The 22,505-nt window shown below is 43.1% G+C and overlaps 1 protein-coding gene across 1 annotated transcript in view; it reads right to left on the minus strand.

Annotated features, from left to right (window-relative positions):
- Nucleotides 1-5,666: 5,666 nt before the first annotated feature.
- The window catches only part of rnf220b (ring finger protein 220b), a 42,774-nt gene continuing 25,935 nt past the window's right edge, over nucleotides 5,667-22,505 (minus strand). Inside the window, exons 3-16 of the mRNA XM_029695211.1 lie at nucleotides 19,738-19,828; nucleotides 19,539-19,581; nucleotides 19,331-19,423; nucleotides 19,218-19,260; nucleotides 18,776-18,856; nucleotides 17,290-17,333; nucleotides 16,346-16,433; nucleotides 14,984-15,086; nucleotides 14,752-14,835; nucleotides 14,581-14,636; nucleotides 13,757-13,847; nucleotides 6,978-7,086; nucleotides 5,993-6,067; nucleotides 5,667-5,762 (exon numbers count right to left, since the gene is read on the minus strand). Of these exons, the coding sequence (XP_029551071.1) occupies nucleotides 5,691-5,762; nucleotides 5,993-6,067; nucleotides 6,978-7,086; nucleotides 13,757-13,847; nucleotides 14,581-14,636; nucleotides 14,752-14,835; nucleotides 14,984-15,086; nucleotides 16,346-16,433; nucleotides 17,290-17,333; nucleotides 18,776-18,856; nucleotides 19,218-19,260; nucleotides 19,331-19,423; nucleotides 19,539-19,581; nucleotides 19,738-19,828 (1,073 nt within the window). The 3' untranslated portion in view covers nucleotides 5,667-5,690. The remainder of the gene's footprint in view (nucleotides 5,763-5,992; nucleotides 6,068-6,977; nucleotides 7,087-13,756; nucleotides 13,848-14,580; nucleotides 14,637-14,751; nucleotides 14,836-14,983; nucleotides 15,087-16,345; nucleotides 16,434-17,289; nucleotides 17,334-18,775; nucleotides 18,857-19,217; nucleotides 19,261-19,330; nucleotides 19,424-19,538; nucleotides 19,582-19,737; nucleotides 19,829-22,505) is intronic.

Here is a 22,505-nt window from a genome sequence, read left to right on the forward strand (position 1 = left end):
AGCTACCCTCAACCCCTCCCTCTCTGAAGACCATCCCATTTCTAGCTGCCATATACACTACGGTTCAAAAGTTTAGGGTCACTTAGAAATGTCCTTGTTTTTGAAAGAAAAGCAAATTTTTTTGTTCATTAAAATAACATCAAATTGATCATAAATACAGTGTAGACATTGTTAATGTTGTAAATGACTATTGTAGCTGGAAAATGTAATATCCACATAGGTGTACAGAGGCCCATTATCAGCAACCATCACTCCTGTGTTCCAACGACACGTTGTGTTAGCTAATCCAAGCTTATCATTTTAAAAGGCTAATTGATCATTAGAAAACACTTTTGCAATTATGTTAGCATAGCTGAAAACTGTTGTTCTGATTAAGAAGCAATACAACTGGCCTTCTTTAGACGAGTTGAGTATCTGGAGCATCAGCATTTGTGGGTTCGAATTACAGGCTCAAAATGGCCAGAAACAATTAACATTCTGCTGAAACTCGTCAGTCTATTCTTGTTCTGAAAATGAAGTCTATTCCATGCGAGAAATTGCTAAAAAACTGAAGATCTCGTACAATGCTGTGTACTACTCCCTTCTCAGAACAGCGTAAACTGGCTCTAACCAGAATAGAAAGAGGAGTGGGAGGCCCAGGTGCACAACTGAGCAAGAAGACAAGTACATTAGAGTGTCTAGTTTGAGAAACAGATGCCTCACAAGTCCTCAACTGGCAGCTTCATGAAATAGTACCTACAAAAGATCAGTCTCAACATCAACAGTAAAGAGGCGACTCCGGGATGCTGGCCTTCTAGGCAGAGTTCCAAAGAAAAAGCCATATCTCAGACTGGCCAATAAAAGAAAAAGATTAAGATGGGCAAAAGAACACAGACACTGGCCAGCATCCCGGAGTCGCCTCTTCACTGTTGATGTTGAGACTGGTGTTTTGTGGGTACTATTTAATGAAGCTGATGTTTCCAGCTACAACAGTTATTTACAACATTAACAATGTCTACACTGTATTTCTGAACAATTTGATGTTATTTTGATGGACAAAAAAAATATGATTTTCTTTCAAAAACAAGGACATTTCTAAGTGACCCCAAACTTTTGAACGATAGTGTATATTTCCACTGTGCTGTGATGCTTCACAAAAGTTCTGAACCTTTCTATTTTCAAAGTTTTTACAGATTGTAAATTAAAGATAAACACTTTTGCTAAGACTGTTATTATATTATTGATCGATTGACTCTGACCAGCAGTGCTATTTGTTCTGTCTTTTCTGGTGGATGAAACTGAAATTGCAACCAGATTTCTATTGCTTGTTTAAAAAATAGCGATATTTAGGAGATAGACCGTATAGATTTGCAGTCTGTATGTAAGAGGTGGCTGTCCTGTTATGGTTGCAGTTACGTGTGACATTGGTGTCACATAGAGGATTCTTCCAGATGCTCCGCCCCCTCTCTCGGCAGCTGTCAGGTGATGGTACAGTATTACATGTGTTGTTACATGTGACACTGGTGTTACAAACTCAAATCATAGAGGGCCGAGTGTCTGGAGGTTTTCACTCCTCCCTTGTACCCGATTGACGAATTAAGGTCATTGATTAGTTAGTACCTCCCCTCACCTGGTTGTCTAGGTCTGAATTGAGAAGAAAAACCAAACACCAGCAGACGGACGGCCTTGCGGGTTTGACACCCCTGATATAGAGGATGGGTCCTGATGCTACTTGTGCCTTATTGTGAATACTTTTACTTTAGCTCAGCCCATGAAAATAGTTCCCACCTCTGTCTTCCTTCTCTCTCTCCATCCCTCCTTCCTGCCCTAGAGGGTCAGACTCTTAGCTCATATATCCTTTGTCTTGGCAAGAATAGCGGATGGTCATAACCTTAGGGAAGCTCAGAATAGCAGGATTGAATGGGCTAGTCTTGACCTGACCAGGGCTGGACTAATCCTTAAGTGGTCCAATTGTTTCTTAAAGGACAATCACAAACACATATAACAAGGCTCCAGATTGGCCAGATCAACATGCAAGGGCTGCTTGGCATTTAATGATGGGACAAATCACAACATAGAGAAGGACAACAGTTCAGGACTTATTCTCAGACAATATTCTTGCCTACAGGGCTTTGAACATCATTTAGATGAAGATAATTCAATAAAACGTCATAATAACTTTCCGAATCAGCATTAACAATTTATTAACTAAATAATAGATTTTTTTGGTTGAAAAATGTAAATGTATATAAACATAACATCAATGATCATTTACAAAGCATTTATAAACATTTATAAGCAGTGGTGGAAAAAGCACTTGTTTTTCATACTTGAGTAAAAGTAAAGATACCTTAAAAGAAAATGTAAGTAAAGTGAAAGTCACCCAGAAAAAAATACTACTTGAGTAAAAGTCTAAAAGTATTTGGTTTTAAATGTACTTAAGTATCAAAAGTTAAAGTATAAATCATTTAAAATGTCTTATATTAAGCAAACCAGACGACACTATTTTATTTTTCCATTTTTATTTACGGATAGCCAGGGGCACAGTTCAACACTCAGACACAATTTACAACAAAGCATTTTTGTTTAGTGAGTCTGCCAGATCAGAGGCAGTAGGGATGACCAAGGATGTTCTCTTGAGAAGTGCGTGAATTAGACTATTTTCCTGTCCTGCTAAGTATTCAAACTGTAACGAGTACTTTTGGGTGTCAGGGAAAATGTAACTTGTAAAAAGTACATTGTTTTCTTTCGGAATGTAGTGAAGTAAAAGTAAAAGTTGACAAAAATATAAATAGTAAAATAAAGTACAGATACCCCAAAAAACTAGTACCTAAAAGTATTTTTACATAAGTACTTTACACCACTGAGTATAAGCATTTATCATGGCTAACCAGTGTTCATCAATGTTATAAAAAAAGCCAGATTATGGCGGTGATCTTTAACATTGTACACACATTGCATCTTCAATGATATCTACCTGTATGTTTTCATGTATTTATGCAATAACCAACATCATTAAAACCTCATTTTATTTTTGTAACATTTACTAATTACACGTTGTACGCCTGTACAAAGAAACACAACCTCAATCACAAACACAAAATCATTCATCTCAAACTATTACAATTGTTATGTTCACACTTTCCTCCCTTCCTAACTAACTAAAACCATGACTTGATAATAACATGACTGTAAACACAATGGCAGTGTTAATCTATTTCACATACAGTACCAGTCAAAAGTTTGGACACACCTACTCATTCAATGGTTTTTCTTTATTTTTTACTATATTCTACATTGTAAAATAATAGTGAAGACGTCAAAACTAGGAAATAACACATATGGATTCATGTAGTAATCACAAAAGTGTTAAACAAATCTAAATATATTTTTAGATTCTTCAAAGTAACCAGCCTTTGCCTTGATGACAGCTTTGCGCACTCTTGGCATTCTCTCAACCAGCTTCACCTGGAATGCTTTTCCAACAGTCTTGAAGGAGTTCCCACATATGCTGAGCACTTGGTGGCTGCTTTTCCTTCACTCTGCGGTCCAACTTATCCCAAACCATCTCCGTTGGGTTGAGGTCGGGTGATTGTGGAGTCCAGGTCATCTGATGCAGCACTCCATCACTCTCCTTCTTGGTCAAATAGTCCTTACACAGCCTGGAGGTGTGTTGGGTCATTGTCCTGTTGAAAAACAAATGATAGTCCCACTAAGCGCAAGCCAGATGGGATGGAGTATCGCTGCAGAATGCTGTGGTAGCCATGCTGGTTAAGTGTGCCTTGAATTCTAAATAAATCACTGACAGTGTCACCAGCAAAGCTCCCCTACACAATCACACCTCCTCCTCCATGCTTTACGGTGGGAACAACACATGCAGAGATCATCCGTTCACCTACTCTGCGTCTCACAAAGACACGGCGGTTGGAACCAAAAATCTCAAATTTGGACATCAGACCTAAGGACAGATTTCCACCAGTCTAATGTCCATTGCTCATGTTTCTTGGCCCAAGCAAGTCTCCTCTTCTTATTTGTGTCCTTTAGTAGTGGTTTCTTTGCAGCAATTCGACAATGAAGACCTGATGCATGCAGTCTCCTCTGAATAGTTGATGTTGAGATGTGTCTGTTACTTGAGCATTTATTTGGGCTGCAATTTCTGAGGCTGGTACCTCTAATGAACTTAACCTCTTCAGCAGAGGTAACTCTGCGTCTTCCTTTCCTATGGCGGTCCTCATGAAAGCCAGTTTCATCATAGCGCTTGATGGTTTTTGCGACTGCACTTGAAGAAACTTTCTAAGTTCTTGACATTTTATGGATTGACTGACCTTCATGTCTTGAAGTAACGATGGACTGTCGTTTCTATTTGCTTATTTGAGCTGTTCTTGCCATAATATGGACTTGGTATTTGACCAAATAGGGCTATATTCTGCATACCACCCGTACCTTGTCACAACACAATTGATTGGTTCAAACGCATTAAGATGGAGAGAAATTCCACAAATTAACTTTTAACAAGGCACACCTGTTAATTGAAATGCATTCCAGTTGACTACCTCATGAAGCTGGTTGAGAGAATGCCAAGAGTCTGCAAAGCTGTCATCAAGGCAAAGGGTGGCTACTTTGAAGAATCTCAAATATAAAATATATTTTGATTTGTTTAACAATTTTTTGGTTACTGCATGATTCCATATGTGTAATTTCATAGTTTCGATGTTTTCACTATTATTCTACAATGTAGAAAATAGTAAAAATAAAGAAAAACACTTGACTGAGTAGGTGTGTCCAAACTTTTTACTGATACTGTACATAATTTCAAACATACACAAAACTATTTACATGTGTTTTCTTTTGATATAAACAGACCACTTGTCACACCCTGACCTGAGAGAGAGGGTTTGTTTCTCAATGTAGTTAGGTCAGGGTGTGGGGTGGGCATTCTATGTGTTGTATTTCTTTGTGTTGGGCCAAGTATGGTTCCTAACCAGAGGCAGCTGTCTATCGTTGTCTCTGATTAGGAACCATACTTAGGCAGCCTGTTTTTCCTTTGGGTTTTGTGGGTAGTTGTTTTCCGTTTAGTTGTAAGTACCTGACGGAACTGTCTGCTGTCATTTATTGTTTAATTTGTGAAGTGTTCATTTCTTTCATTAAACCACAAGATGAACATATTCCACGCTGCACCTTGGTCTACTTATTTTGACGCCCGTGACACCACTATTATTTTCAAAAGTGTATACCGCTTATAGTTTATAGTCCAAAGAGTATCTCAACCTTGTTTTGATCTAAAGCCATTTTAAATCATTCTTTCAGTGCCTGAGCACTAAGATGACTTTAGTTCTTGTCATTTACGTACAAATTGTAATGGATTGAGCACAGAGTCCTTCTCTTAGAAATGGCTTGGCTCACTAAATGATGAGGTGAGCTTGATACAAATGAATGCCATCTAGGTGGGCAAAGCAAAGGTCAAATTTCAAACCTAAAAGGTCAAATGACATGAAGACTGATCATTGTGCAATACCCAGTCATGGATGGCATTTTGTCATGGGGTGGCCCCCTACTTGGTTTGGGAGGGGGGGTTAGAGGGCAGGTTAAGGTGCAAAGACAAGGGTAATCTCTGACAGGCCAGCTGTCCTTACGTCCCTTTCAAAGATCAAAGGTTAATACTTCAGATGTCCCGCCCCCTCAGGGGCCTGTGCTTCTCTGGCCCTGCCCAGTCACAAAAATACCCGTCTCAGGTCCCCAGGAGAAGTGATGGTGTTACACTGTGGACACAGCTTCTTAGCCCCCTAGGACATAAACACAGCAATTTGAGGCTGCTTTGGGCTCAACAAACATCTGTATGAAATGTGTGTGCATTATATTGTGTTGTATGAAAAAAATCGAATGGGCTGTAACAATCAATCAAACTTTATTGTCCCCAAAGGGAAATGTGGGAAGAAAGCAGGGGTAACGTGATAAAAATACAATAGAGTCATGTGTATTATAGCTTTATAGCATTATCTGACAAACATCTTACCAGAGTGCGGAGCCAACACTCCTCACAGTGGGCATGCCAGCACTGGATGGAGGTGAGGGGTGTTGTGTAAGTGTCCTAAAGAGAGAGAGAGAGGAGGGGGGGGGTGGAGACAGAAGATGTAAAGAATGAAAAACGACCCGTATGGATGACATTACAGTGCCTCATGCAGCAACACACAGTGAAACACATTCCACATTGTGTGTTAAATGTATCGATTGCATGAAAGACTGTTGTCACTAGATGGTGCTAAGTGCCTGTATCTGCTGTGTCAGTGCAACTGGAGAGGACAGGTGAGACAAGGACCTAGGAGACCTAGGAGACCTAGCTGTGGTACATTCCTCAACAGTCCAGATTTAATCAAATGTTCAAAATGTTTATATTTGTTTGCTTTGGGGCTCCATTTTACCCATACTGAAATTCAACTATTCATAACTATACTTATTGATAGGTTGAATGAAAGGTTCTGTGTGGCTCAGTTGGTAGAGCATGGCACTTGCAAAACCAGCTGTCATCAGGGCAAAGGGTGGCCCTATTCCTGTACTGGGGAACCAGTACAGGAATATGTGTCCACTCTCTACTGTAAGGCACTCTGGAATAGAATGTAAATGTCTTAAAAGATACACTTCAGTATTTATATTGAATTAGCTTGATCCCAGTGCAACAATTTTTTTTTTACCTTTATTTATCTAGGCAAGTCAGTTAAGAACAAATTCTTATTTTCAATGATGGCCTAGGAACAGTGGGTTAACTGCCTGTTCAGGATCAGAACAACAGATTTGTACCTTGGGGACTTGAACTTGCAACCTTTCAGTTACTAGTCCAATGCTCTAACCACTAGGATACCCTGCCATCCCAACTCTACTCACTAGCCTGGTCCCAGACCTGTTAGAGATCTTCCCAACTCCATTGCTCATTGTCAAGCTAAACAATGACAAGGCGTTGGCATGACAGCACAAACAGACTGGGACTCAGGCTATACACTCACTCTACAGATAAGACAGTTGTGTCCATCTCCTCTGGACAGCTGCTTCTCTAGGTCCCGTATACGACTTCTTAGTGAATCCAACGTCGTCAGCCCAGAATCCTCAGAGGCCCTGAACATACGCACCACGCACACAGAGAGAGGAGGGGAGTGAGGGGGACAGGAGAAGAAGATGCCAGACAGTTATTCATAAATCAAAGACAGATTAAATGATTTGCTGGCCAACATGAACATGGCGCATGACATTTAGCTGCAATCACATAGGCAGCCTTCACTGTCTCATTCATCATTGGAAGAGGAAGGTGAGCTGAGAGAGTGGGAGGGCAAGTACCACACACACCACAGGCTCACTACAGGCTCACCACAGGCATAACGAGTCGTCCTGTATGAGTTGAGCTGGACTTAGCTGGACCCTTGACTTTTTCCACATTCTTATTCTAAAATTGATTCAATTGTTTTGTTTTTCTTCATGAATCTACACATAATACCCCATAATGACAAAGCAAAAACAGGTTTTTTGAAATTTGTGCAAATTTATAAAAAATGTAAACTGAAATATCGCATTTACATAAATATTCAGACCCTTTACTCAGTACTTTGTTGAAGCACCTTTGGCAGCGATTACAACCTCAAATCTTCTTGTGTATGACACTACAAGCTTGGCACACCTGTATTTGGGGAGTTTCTCCCATTCTTCTCTGCAGATCCTCTCAAGCTCTTTCAGGTTGGATGGGGAGCGTCGCTGCACAGCCATTTTCAGGTCTCTCCAGAGATGCTTGATCGGGTTCAAGTCCGGACTCTGGCTGGGCCACTCAAGGACACTCAGAGACTTGTCCCGAAGCCACTTCGACGTTGTCTTGGCTGTGTGCTTAGGGTCGTTGTCCTGTTGGAAGGTGAACCTTTGCCCCAGTCTGAGGTCCTGAGCGTTCCGGAGCAGGTTTTCATCAAGGATCTCTCTGTGCTTTGTTCTGTTCATCTTTCCCTCGATCCTGAGACTAGTCTCCCTGCCACCGAAAAACATCCCCACAGCATGACACCACCACGCTTCACCATAGGGGTGATGCCAGGTTTCCTACAGATGTGATGCTTGGCATTCAGGCCAAAGAGTTCAATCTTGGTTTCATCAGACCAGAAAATCTTGTTTTGTAGGCCTGAGAGTGTAGGCCTGAGAGTCCTTTAGGTGCCTTTAGGCAAACTCCAAGCTGGTTGTCATGTGCCTTTTACTGAGGAGTGGCTTCCGTCTGGCAACTCTACCATGAAGGCCTGATTGGTGGAGCGCTGCAGAGATGGTTGTCCTTCTGGAGCTCTGTCATAGTAACCATCGGGTTCTTGGTCAGCTCCCTGACCAAGGCCCTTCTCCCCTGATTGCTCAGTTTGGCCGGGTGGCCAGCTCTAGGAAGAGTCTTGGTGGTTCCAAACTTCATCCATTTAAGAATGATGGAGGCCACTGTGTTCTTGGGGACCTTCTATGCTGCAGACTTTTTTTGGTAGCCTTACCCAGATCTGTGCCTTGACACAATCCTGTCTCGGAGCTCTACGGAAAATTCCTTCGACCTCATGGCTTGGTTTTTGCTCTGACATGCACTGTCAACTGTAGGACCTTATATAGACAGGTTTGTGCCTTTCCAAGTCATGTCCAATCAATAGAATTTACCACAGGTGGACTCCAATCAAGTTGTAGAAACATCTCAAGGTTGATCAATTGAAACAGGATGGACCTGAAATGTAACAAAATGTGGAAAATGGTTAAGAGGTCTGAATATTTACCGAATGCACTGTATATATACACACTACTATTCAAAAGTTTGTGGTCACTTAGAAATGTCCTCGTTTTTTAAGAAAAGCAATTTTTTTGTCCATTAAAATAACATAAAATTGATCAGAAATACAGTGTAGACATTGTTAATGTTGTAGATGACTATTGTAGGGGGAGAAGGCAGATTTTTAAGGGAACATTTACATAGGTGTACAGAGGCCAATTGTCAGGAAACATCACTCCTGTCACGACCTGACCTTAGAGATCTTATTTATTCTCTATGTTTGGTTAGGTCAAGGTGTGATCTATGTTTTCTATTTCTTTGTTTTTGTGCCAAGTGTGATTCCCAATCAGAGGCAGCTGTCTATCGTTGTCTCTGATCGGGAATCATACTTAGGCAGCCTGTTTTCCACCTGAGTTTTGTGGGAGGTTATTTTCTGTTTAGTATTCTGTTACCTGACAGAACTGTTAGCTTTTCATTTTGTTACTTTGTTTGAGTGTTTTTTGATCAAATAAAATCATGAACACTTTCCAAGTGGCGCTTTGGTCCACTCATTCCGACGAGAGTCGTTACAGAACCTCCCACCAAAAACGGACCAAGCAGCATGGCCAGGAGAGTTGGACATGGGAGGAGATCCTGGAAGGCAAAGGACCCTGGACGCGGATTGGGGAATATCACCGGTCAAGGGAGCAAATGGAGGCAGCAAGAGATGAACGGCAACGATATGAGGAAGTAGCACAACAACGGAAGTCCGAGAGGCAGCTCCCAAAACATTTTTTGGGGGGGGGCACACGGGGAGATTGGCGGAGTCAGGGTTGAGACCTGAGCCAAGTCCTTGTGCTTACCGTGGGGAGCGTTTGACCAGTAAGGCACTGTGTTATGCGGTGATGCGCACCATATCTCCGGTGCGCATTCACAGCCCGGTGCGCTCATTGCCTGCGCCCCGCATTTGCCGGGCTAAAGTGAGCATTCAGCCAGGACGGGTTGTGCTGGCTCAGCGCTCCTGGTCTCCAGTACGCCTCCTTGGTCCGGGATATCCTGCGCCAGCTCTACGCACTGTGTCACCAGTGCGCCTTCACAGCCCAGTTGTCCTGTGCCAGCACCCCGCACTTGCCGGGCTAAAGTGAGCATCCAGCCAGGACGGGTTGTGCCAGCCCTACGCTCGAGACCTCCAGTGCGCCTCCACGGCCCAGTATATCCTGTGCCAGCTCCGCGCACCCGGCCTCCAGTGCGTCTCCCCAGTCCGGTGAGACCTGTTCCGGCTGGAGAGACGCACCGGAGTCTCCAGCGACGGCCGGCAGTCCGGAGTCACCAGCGACGGTCGGCAGTCCGGAGTCTCCAGCGACGGTCGGCAGTCCGGAGTCACCAGCGACGGCCGGCAGTCCGGAGTCTCCAGCGACGGCCGGCAGTTCGGAGCCTCCAGCAGGGGTTCCCAGTCCAGAGCCTCCGGCGACAATATACGGTCCGGTTCCTCCGGCGACGATCCAGGGTCCGGAGCCTCCGGCGACGATCCAGGGTTCGGTTCCACGAAAGTGGGGGGAGCCCCAAGCAGAGGGGGATCGGCGTCCCGCACCAGAGCCTCCCGCACCAGAGCCTCCCACACCAGAGCCTCCCACACCAGAGCCTCCACCAAGTGATGCCCACCCGGACCCTCCCCTATGGGTTCAGGTTTGCGGCCCGAGTCCGCACCATTGGGGGGGTACTCACGCCCTGACCTTAGAGATCTTATTTATTCTCTATGTTTGGTTAGGTCAGGGTGTGACTCAGGTGGGAATATCTATGTTTTCTATTTCTATGTTTTTGTGCCGAGTGTGGTTCCCAATCAGAGGCAGCTGTCTATCGTTGTCTCTGATTGGGAATCATACTTAGGCAGCCTGTTTTCCACCTGAGTTTTGTGGGAGGTTATTCTCTGTTTAGTATTCTGTTACCTGACAGAACTGTTGGCTTTTTGTTTTGTTACTTTGTTCGAGTGTTTTTTGATCAAATAAAATCATGAACACTTTCCACGCTGCGCTTTGGTCCACTCATTCCGACGAGAGCCGTTACAACTCCTGTGTTCCAATGGCAAGTTGTGTTAGCTAATCCAAGTTTATCATTTTAAAAGTCTAATTGATCATTAGAAAACACTTTTGCAATTATGTTAGCACAGCTGAAAAATGTTTTACTGGTTAAAGAAGCAATAAAACTGGCCTTCTTTAGACGAGTTGAGTATCTGGAGCATCAGCATTTGTGGGTTAGATTACAGGTTCAAAATGGCCAGAAACAAAGAACTTTCTTCTGAAACTCGTCAGTCTATTCTTGTTCTGAGAAATGAAGGATATTCCATGCGAGAAACTGCCAAGAAACTGAAGATCTCGTACAACGCTGTGTACTACTCCCTTCACAGAACAGTGCAAACTGGCCCTAACCAGAATAGAAAGAGGAGTGGGAGGCCCCGGTGCACAACTGAGCAAGAGGACAAGTACATTAGTGTGTCTAGTTTGAGAAACAGATGCCTCACAAGTCCTCAACTGGCAGCTTCATTAAATAGTACCCTCAAAACACCAGTCTCAACGTCAACAGTGAAGAGGCAACTCCGGGATGCCTTCTAGGCAGAGTTGCAAAGAAAAAGCAATTTTTCTACACCTGTTGTATTTGGCGCATGTGACAAACAAAATGTGATTTTATTTTATTTTATTTGTTGTTTTTAGTCCTACCCTTCAGCTGCACTCAACCCCTCCCATCCATCTCTTAACACCATCCATTTTTACATATATTTTGCCATATTTTTCAACTGCGCTGTGATGTTTCACAAAAGTTCTGAACCTTTCTATTCTCATAGTTTCTACAGATTGTAAATTAAAGATAAAACATTTTCTAAAAGTATTATTATTTTATTGATTGACTATGACTTTTCAAATCACCCAGCAGTGCATTTTGCAAATCTTCAGCCATTCCTGGACCTGCGACCAAAAACAAGCTACATATGGACAGTCCCCAAACAAATGATCTAATGATTCTGTCTCTTTGCAGCAAAATCTTCAGAGCTGGGATGATTGTATCCCCCATATAATATAACATTCTACTGGTTGCAAGAATTTTGTATAATCATTTTAATTGAGAACATCTAAGTTTTGAATCTGGCGTAGTTTTACATATCAGTTCATAAACCATGTGCCATGGAATCAGTGCCATACGCCATGGAATCAGTGCCAGGTGCCTTGGAATCAGTGCCAGGTGCCATGGAAATCAATGCCATGTGCCATGGAAATCAATGCCATGTGCCATGGAAATCAATGCCATGTGCCATGGAAATCAATGCCATGTGCCATGGAAATCAATGCCATGTGCCATGGAATCAGTTGGGAAATCTCTCAACTTTTTTGCAATCTATATGGCACAGATGTAAATGTGTTGGTCCTTAAATAAAAAAGTATACCAGTTTCATGTATCACAAATTCCTTTAAGCAATTTTGGTCTTTAATGCCGGGCCGACAGACAAGTTCCTTACTTTTTCCCCCTTCCACTTGCCTCTTCCATTTTTGCAGTAATGCTGCAATTAGTTGTTGTAATTTTGGGTAGAGCATACATTTCCATATATTTTTGTTAGCTGAATGTGTGATGTAACTCCACCAGTCCTATTTATGATATCATTTACAAAGATTATACTTTCTTTCTTTTTTTTTATATATATATATATATTTTTTTATCAATTAGTATGTTTGAGTTTAACCATAATATTTGTTGTATTATTTGTTCTGTCTTTTCTGGTGGATTAAAATTGAAATTGCAACCAACTTTCTATGGCTTGTGTTAAAAATAGCTATATTTTGGAGATTATTTCATTTTCAAATCACCGAAAGTGAGATGTTGTAATCTGAATAAAGGGAAAAAGGCCATTCTTGAACACGGGGTGAGACGTTCTTATTAATCTGCCAGAGAATTAGTTTGGATTAAGTATAACTTTTGTATGACTGAAGCCTTTAGTAAGAGGTCTAATGCTTTCATATTTAATCATTTCTGCCATCCGAATTCATCTTCATTATATAAATAGGCCCGTTTAATTTTGTCTGGCTTGCCGTTCCAAATAAAATGGAATAATTTTTGCTCATTTAATTTCAAAAAGCAAGTCGCTAGGTGTAGGCAAGGCCATAAGCAAATAGGTAAAGTGAGATATGACTAAAGAGTTAATCAGGGTGATTTTTTCACAAATAGACAGGCATTTTCCTTTCAATGTTAGAAAGATCTTATCTTTTTTTGCTAACTTTCTATTCACATTTACTTTCTTTCGGGATATGAATACCGAGTATGTCCACATCACCGTCAGAACATTTCATTGGTAAACTACACGGTAATGTAAAATAGGTATTTTTTAATTATTTTTTAATTATCCAATACGTAATAATACGTAATACGTACACTTAATTTGGTTGTAATCCAGAGGTTAGAAAAAGTATCTAGACCATGGAGGGATCCAAATTGTGGATTTAAAAGAAAACATGAATCATCAGCGTACAATGACACCTTTGTTTTTAAGCCCTAGACTTCAAACCCCTTGATATTATTATTGTATCTGATTTAATAGGTAACATTTCGATGGCCATAATAAATAGATATGCCGATAGTTGACAACCTTGTTTTACTCCTCTTGACAGTTTAATACTATCTGAGAAGTAGCCATTATTTAGTATTTTACATCTATGGTTACTATACATAACTTTAACCCATGGATTCTCCAAAATTGAAATAATCCAGGCATTTATATATAAATTCCAGTCATACTTTATCAAAAGCCTTTTCAAAGTCAGCTATGAATACCAGGCCTGGTTTCCCAGATTTTTCATAGTGTTCCATTGTTTCCAGTACTTGTCTTAAAGTATATTATATCCAATGTATCGTCCATGTAAAAAACCTGTTTGATTAAGATGAATAATATCCAACAACACCTTTTTAATTATATTTTTGGAAAGGTTTACAGTATCATGAAGTCAATGGTAATGTAGAACATTTACACAGCTGACACTTGACATTTCTTTCAGAACTTACATATCAATGTCACTATTTTTACAGGTCCTGTGTAGGGAGGCTATGCTGTTGTCCAGTTTGTTGCTCTCTCCGTTGCTAGTGGATGGACTTCCTGTAGCAAAAGAGGACAATTATTTTAGATCAGGACATCCACACTTAATATCCAATTAATGAAGTATGGCGGCAGGTAACCTAGCGGTTGGAGCGTTGGACCAATAACCAAAAGGTTGCTAGTTTGAATACCTGAGCTGACAAGGGTGTCGTAGGGCACTCAGTCTGGCTTTCAACTTTCTCTTGAAAGTTGTAATAGTAGAATGCACAAGGTGGCATTTCAAAATGTGGGTAGTGTATCATCAGAGAACTATGTATAACTGAAATGTCCAGATCAAATAGTCCAAGTTAGCTGATGTTTTTTAGCTAGGTTCGTTAGCCTTAGATTTTGTTGTAATGTTTGAGTCACTCAAATATGACACGAATAAACATTAGACATGGGAAAATGTATAGATTTGCAAGAAAATGTGCTTCAAAACTGCAAAATTGTATCTGCACCCCATGACAACAATGTATAGAATTGCAGGAATTAGCTTAAAAACTGCAAAATTGTCTGTCCACCAACAAGAGAGGTGTGAACAATTTCTGTCATGAACAGTGCTTGTGCCTATAGAAATAGCGCTGGATGTTCCCCAATGCTGGAAGAGGGCCCTGAGTGAAAAAGTTTAGGAACCCCAATTCACACCTGCGTATTAATACACACATGTACATGAATTTGGACAAATATCAGCACCAAACAAATTATATTATAGGTACTAAATACTAATTAATTCAAACTCAGTAGCTGTTCTCACCCTCATTTGTCCATTTGGAATGTTCCAGAGTTCCTCTGTTGGACAGTGTACCACCACTGAGAAACAAAACCAATGAGACAGTTAATGCAGACAATGCTAACCACACAGGCATGACGACTGTAGTGATGGAACACAGAAACAGGCCATGGGACTACAGGGTGTGGTGCGTACGTTAAAAGCGCCCCCCTCAGTGCTTCCCACTCCTCCACCTCCCCAGGATCCTGCCCTGAACAGGGGATGTCTGCCTCCGTACATCTGGATCACCATGTTAAGGAAACATAAGGACTGCATGCAACCATGTACAATTATATAGTACTGCAATATTGGTGGATCCTTACAATGATGTGGAGAACATAGGATTCATGATTAGATCTTATAAAATCTGATATGTTTTAAAGGATACTGTACTCTTCCATAATGCAGAGTGTCATCTCCATCCCTGTCCAGGTCAGCGTCGCTGTCACCACCGCCTTCCTTAGACGTGCTGCTGCTCACAAACACTGACCCTGAGGTCATCATAACACTCTGTGACTTATCTTCACCCCCATCATATCTTCCCTCTCACCATATCTTCCCTCTCACCATATCTTCACTCTCACCATACCTTCACTCTCACCATACCTTCACTCTCACCATACCTTCACCCCCATCATATCTTCACTCTCACCATACCTTCACTCTCACCATATCTTCACTCTCACCATATCTTCACCCCCATCATACCTTCACTCTCACCATACCTTCACTCTCACCATACCTTCACTCTCACCATATCTTCACTCTCACCATACCTTCACTCTCACCATATCTTCACTCTCAATTTATCTTCACTCTCACCATATCTTCACCCCCACCATATCTTCACTCTCACCATATCTTCACTCTCACCATACCTTCACTCTCACCATATTTTCACTCTCAATATATTTTCACTCTCACCATACCTTCACTCTCACCATATCTTCACTCTCAATACATCTTCACTCTCACCATATTTTCACTCTCACCATATCTTCCCTCTCACCATATCTTCCCTCTCACCATATCTTCCCTCTCACCATATTTTCACCCCCATCATATCTTCACACTCACCATATCTTCACCCTCACCGTATCTTCACCCTCACCATATCTTCACTCTCAATATATCTTCACTCTCAATATATTTTCACTCTCACCATATCTTCACCCCCATCATATCTTCACCCCCATCATATCTTCACACTCACCTAGCACATTCTCACATAGTGGGCAGTGTTAACTGACTATCGAGTGTTAAGGGCAGATGTTTAAGGCTATTGAGAGGTGAGACTTTTTTTGCTAATCTGAGGCCATTGAAAGGTGACACTTCCAAATGTATGGAGTGATTTGTGTCACCTATGCTGTCATGCCAACTCATTGTCACTCATTATCATTGTTTGACTTGACATGTACCATATGTCTCCTTTTCAAGAGTTGAAAAATTCCCTTAACTTCCCTCAAATTCCCAGGTTTTCCAGACATCCTGGTTGGAAGAGAATAAGATTTCTGGAATACCTGAGCATTTTGGGAAAGTTACAAGAAATGTATAACCCTATCGCCAACCCATATAATCAAGGTAGAGCTTTGCTGTTGGTAAGGGAAAGCAATTCAGCCTTATAGGTAGGCTAATAGAGTATACTGTGTTAAGTTCAGTGCCTTTCTAACTGCCACTCAGTCACATTATCAACCCCACTGCACCAGATCCAAGACCCAGTCAGAGGGTCTGGTACGGGGGATGTGTTTACCGTCACACCCTCCCAGTATGGATGTCATCCGTATCCTCCTCCGCTCACTCCACTCCTCCTCCCCTCTCCCCAGGTCCAACAAAATGTCCTGAAAACACACACAGACACAGGCATGATGCAGCCATGCAGCCACGCGCACGCACGCACACACACACACACACACACACACACACACAATTTTCCACACCCTACACACTTTTCTATGTAAATACATATCTTATAGCCCTTGGTTGTTACTGATGTATCTCTGAGGCGTAACCTGAGGTACAGTATCCTGTGGTACAGTATCCTGAGGTACAGTAACCTGAGGTACAGTATCCTGAGGTACAGTAACCTGAGGTACAGTAACCTGAGGTACAGTATCCTGATGTACAGTAACCTGAGGTACAGTAAAACTGTGGTACGGTAACCTGAGGAACAGTATCCTGAGGTACAGTATCCTGAGGTACAGTATCCTGAGGTAAAGTATCCTGAGGTAAAGTATCCTGAGGTACAGTATCCTGAGGTAAAGTATCCTGAGGTAAAGTATCCTGAGGTACAGTATCCTGAGGTACAGTATCCTGAGGTACAGTAACCTGAGGTAAAGTATCCTGAGGTAAAGTATCCTGAGGTAAAGTAACCTGAGGTACAGTAACCTGAGGTACAGTAAAACTGTGGTACGGTAACCTGAGGTACGGTAACCTAACCTGAGGTACGGTAACCTGTAAAAGCAGGCCCTCTCCACATGGACACACTGAGTCTAATGGGCAGTAAACAATAGCAGGAGTTTAATCACAGGTGGCCACAACATGCTGTTAACCTCTGATTATTTCAGTAGCCCTGTTTCCAGACCAACCACCTGCTCTATCCATCATCAATCTCTCTTAGACCTCCAGTACAGTATGAGGAATAGCCAGGCTTGCTGTCGCCTACAATACAACGCCATTTTCTATTTAGGAACATACCTGGCCCTCGTAAGGTCTCCTCCTCTTCAGTTTGCCGATCCTGACTGAAAGAGAATCCACACAGCGAGACAGACAGGGAGCAGAGAGGGTTAGCTAGAAGATATCTGTAGAGCTAGGTAATAGCTAGGTAATAGCAATTGGCTGTGCAACTCCCCATTGGGAGTAAATGTACAATACATGGTACTGTAGTGTAAACACAGCCATACAGTAAGACCCAAAGGAAGGAGTTAAAGTAGAGGGATGATGCTTCTGTTTTGTGACAATGGGGGTAAATGTGACAGAGTTGTTGGCTACTGTGTATAAAAACAGGACCGGAATACACACAAATGCATACACAAGCGCACACACACGCAAGCCTGCACGCACGCACGCACGCACACACACACACACACACACACACTAACAAACGTAACACAGAAGAACACCAACTGAACTTTTTCATCTTGTTCCTGACTGCATCCTGCCTGTGCTGTTCCTGACTGCATCCTGCCTGTGTTGTTCCTGACTGCATCCTGCCTGTGTTGTTCCTGACTGCATCCTGCCTGTGCTGTTCCTGACTGCATCCTGCCTGTGTTGTTCCTGACTGCATACTACCTGTGTTGTTCCTGACTGCATCCTGCCTGTGCTGTTCCTGACTGCATACTACCTGTGTTGTTCCTGACTGCATCCTGCCTGTGCTGTTCCTGACTGCATACTACCTGTGTTGTTCCTGACTGCATACTACCCGTGTTGTTCCTGACTGCATACTACCTGTGTTGTTCCTGACTACATACAGAGGAGAGCGTAGTTTCAGCAGGATGACAGTAGGAAGAACAATCTTCTCCCTAGCGCCTTATTAGAAATTCATTATACTGTACTGTATCATCTGTAATAAAAGTCAGTAGTCCTCAACAAAGCCAACACACACTGGCGATAGAGGAAGAGGAATGGTATGTTTCTCTACTGGCTACTGGACAAAGCACTGATACAAGAGTAGCTACTAGGTTATAAACGATGTGCACAGGTAAGATACATATGTAAGATACACAGGTAAGATACACAGGTAAGAGGCACAGGTAAGAGACACAGGTAAGAGACACAGGTAAGAGACACAGGTAAGAGACACAGGTAAGAGACACAGGTAAGATACACAGGTAAGATACACAGGTAAGATACACAGGTAAGATACATACACACACGCTGTGCACAGGTAAGATACACAGGTAAGATACACAGGTAAGATACACAGGTAAGATACACAGGTAAGATACACAGGTAAGCGATGGCGAACTATCAGCAGACTACAACCTACAAGGTATGAAATCATTTTATCTTGTGTAAAATTCATTGATGGTTTTATGGTAGAACATCCTCCTAAGTCTGTTCCCCGAAATATATAATGTATAAACTAAATAGTGAGTGTAGTCTGTGATAATGGGTGGGAAAAGTACTCAATATAAGTATTGGGGTATACAAGGTCGCCCATATAGTGTCTTCTGTCTCTTACCAGATCTTTTGCAGTCTGGGGTTAGGTGACTTCTGTTGTGGGGACTTAAAGGTGCGGGTTTGGCGTAGCACCAGTCATCGACTGTTAACATATCAAGAGGTTAAATGTCAAGGGTTAATAGATCCTCTGCTCGTGTGGGTGCTAGGTCAAAAGGTACCGTGCTCTCAGTGACAGGGGTCATAGGAGTCAGTCAGGCTAGTTTCTCATTCTGAATGATCGGTGGGGTTTCACTGATCTTCAATGCAGGAGAGGGAGGATAGAAGCTCCCATTTTCATTCCTCCCTTGAAAATGCCCTCCATAATATATCGAAGCTGTAGATAGGCCTTTGAATGTCATTTTACAGTCAATTACCCCAATGCAAAAGCAGTAACCCAACTAACCCACCCATGTGAACCAACAACAGCTCTGTCTTTGAAATCGGATGTATTTCTGAACACATACCATTCAGTCTTGTATGTCTGTTGGTCCTCACACGCAGAAACGTCTGTGGAAAAAGGACAGTTGAAGAACCTTCAAAAAAGTGTGTGTGTGTGTCTTTGTAGTGAAGAACCTACCTGGTATCTGTCTGAGTGGGGCTCTTCAGGAGGGCAGGGGAGAGAGGTGGGGGACCCACCCTCACATTTAATGTGCAGAGATAGTGAGAGGGTCTGTGGACAGAGGACAGGGACAGAGTCAAAGAAAGATGTGTGTGTGTGTGTGTGTGTGTGTGTGTGTGTGTGTGTGTGTGTGTGTGTGTGCATGCGTACGTGCGTTATTATTTACCTTAGTAGCCCCTAATGGATGGTTCCTCTGCACTGAATTAGTACTGTTGAAAGGAAGAAAGAGGGAACACTTAAAGCGGGTCAGGAAACTAATGCTACAATATTCACACTGTTTATTGTTGTTTAGTGTTCTGTGTGTGTGTGATTTGTAACTGTGCCAGTCTGCTATTGTCCTGCTCATATCTGTTCTATACGCCTACCTGATTTGTAACTGTGCCAGTCTGCCCATCTCCTGCTCCATGTGCTCCTGTAGCTCACCTGGTGGTAACACAGCATGGCACACTGGACACACTGGGGGCAGGGAGACATACAGGACATTACCCTTACCTACTGACACATAGAGGGGCTGGGAGTCATACAGGACATTACCCTTACCTACTGACACACAGAGGGGCTGGGAGTCATACAGGACATTACCCTTACCTACTGACACACAGAGGGGCTGGGAGTCATACAGGACATTACCCTTACCTACTGACACATAGAGGGGCTGGGAGTCATACAGGACATTACCCTTACCTACTGACACAGAGAGGGGCTGGGAGTCATACAGGACATTACCCTTACCTACTGACACATAGAGGGGCTGGGAGTCATACAGGACATTACCCTTACCTACTGACACAGAGAGGGGCTGAGAGTCATACAGGACATTACCCTTACCTACTGACACAGAGAGGGGCTGGGAGTCATACAGGACATTACCCTTACCTACTGACACATAGAGGGGCTGGGAGTCATACAGGACATTACCCTTACCTACTGACACAGAGAGGGGCTGGGAGTCATACAGGACATTACCCTTACCTACTGACACATAGAGGGGCTGGGAGTCATACAGGACATTACCCTTACCTACTGACACAGAGAGGGGCTGGGAGTCATACAGGACATTACCCTTACCTACTGACACAGAGAGGGGCTGGGAGTCATACAGGACATTACCCTTACCTACTGACACATAGAGGGGCTGGGAGTCATACAGGACATTACCCTTACCTACTGACACAGAGAGGCTGGGAGTCATACAGGACATTACCCTTACCTACTGACACAGAGGGGCTGGGAGTCATACAGGACATTACCCTTACCTACTGACACAGAGAGGGGCTGGGAGTCATACAGGACATTACCCTTACCTACTGACACAGAGAGGGGCTGGGAGTCATACAGGACATTACCCTTACCTACTGACACAGAGAGGGGCTGGGAGTCATACAGGACATTACCCTTACCTACTGACACAGAGGGGCTGGGAGTCATACAGGACATTACCCTTACCTACTGACACATAGAGGGGCTGGGAGTCATACAGGACATTACCCTTACCTACTGACACAGAGAGGGGCTGGGAGTCATACAGGACATTACCCTTACCTACTGACACAGAGAGGGGCTGGGAGCCATACAGGACATTACCCTTACCTACTGACACAGAGAGGGGCTGGGAGTCATACAGGACATTACCCTTACCTACTGACACAGAGAGGGGCTGGGAGTCATACAGGACATTACCCTTACCTACTGACACAGAGAGGGGCTGGGAGTCATACAGGACATTACCCTTACCTACTGACACATAGAGGGGCTGGGAGTCATACAGGACATTACCCTTACCTACTGACACAGAGAGGGGCTGGGAGTCATACAGGACATTACCCTTACCTACTGACACAGAGAGGGGCTGGGAGTCATACAGGACATTACCCTTACCTACTGACACAGAGAGGGGCTGGGAGTCATACAGGACATTACCCTTACCTACTGACACAGAGAGGCTGGGAGTCATACAGGACATTACCCTTACCTACTGACACAGAGAGGGGCTGGGAGTCATACAGGACATTACCCTTACCTACTGACACACAGAGGGGCTGGGAGTCATACAGGACATTACCCTTACCTACTGACACATAGAGGGAGAAAAGGCGGAGTAAGGAGGGGAGAGTTTCATTAGAATTGTCTGTGTCAAATAAATATAAGGTTTAACGCACACATGCACACGCGCACACGCGCACGCACGCACACACACACCCCACTCCCCCTCACACTCAGCACCACCCTGTCAGTGAGCCTGCATCATAGCCTGTCAATGGGAACATTAGCCAGGCCCACCTAGCCCATTGGGTTTCCCTTCTGGATTACTGCCGTAAGCAGACAGCTAGGATGGGAGGTATGCTCAATAAACATTTTACCAGGTAGATGAGGTCATTTACTCCTGAAAGCCATCAATCACATGTAGAGAAGTAAGGCCATCTGTCTGCATCATATCTCTCTCTGTATCTCAACACAACCAGACAAGAACCTCGTCATATAGCCAACGATGACGGAGTAAACAGCATGGTCAATATCAGTGACATAAATAAAAATGAATACATTTGACATGAATAAAAACAAAGGCTCATTAGCCTACTCATCACCATTAAAAACACTGAAACAGTCCAAGTATCACAGGTCTACACTAGCTATTTCTAACCTGAGAGCCTAGGGACCTGAAGCATGAAGTGTAGTACCCCACTGTCTCTTCTGTCCTCAGGAAGCTATTGTCCAGCACACCAGCCACACTCATAAAGGACAAGAGACATGCGGTGCAGCATGCTAGGAGCAGGTTGGCGTTCCCTCTGACATCAGCTGAGTTATGAGCGACTAATGAGGACTCAAATAGGGACAAAATGGCTGCTAAATAACACATGGCAGCAAATCGCAAAAAGACGCTCAGTGTCCTTGGGAAAGAGACAGGTCGTTCCGTGTTGCTCGGAGGTTTTTTGCATCCCCCATCGAAGCCTAAATTAGTTTTACCGACACGCATCAAGTGTTCGCGGGCCTTCAGCACTCCGCGGCCTGAAACACACGGGAGTCAGTAAACAATGAAATCGCGGGGCTGAAATTGAATTCATAAGCACATTACCTGGAGAGATAAGTGTCTCTGAATGGCGCTGTGATAAGAGGAATGGGATTAGATCTGCAG

This window comes from Salmo trutta, chromosome 17, assembly GCF_901001165.1.
Source record: "Salmo trutta chromosome 17, fSalTru1.1, whole genome shotgun sequence".
Classification (NCBI taxonomy): Eukaryota; Metazoa; Chordata; class Actinopteri; order Salmoniformes; family Salmonidae; genus Salmo; species Salmo trutta.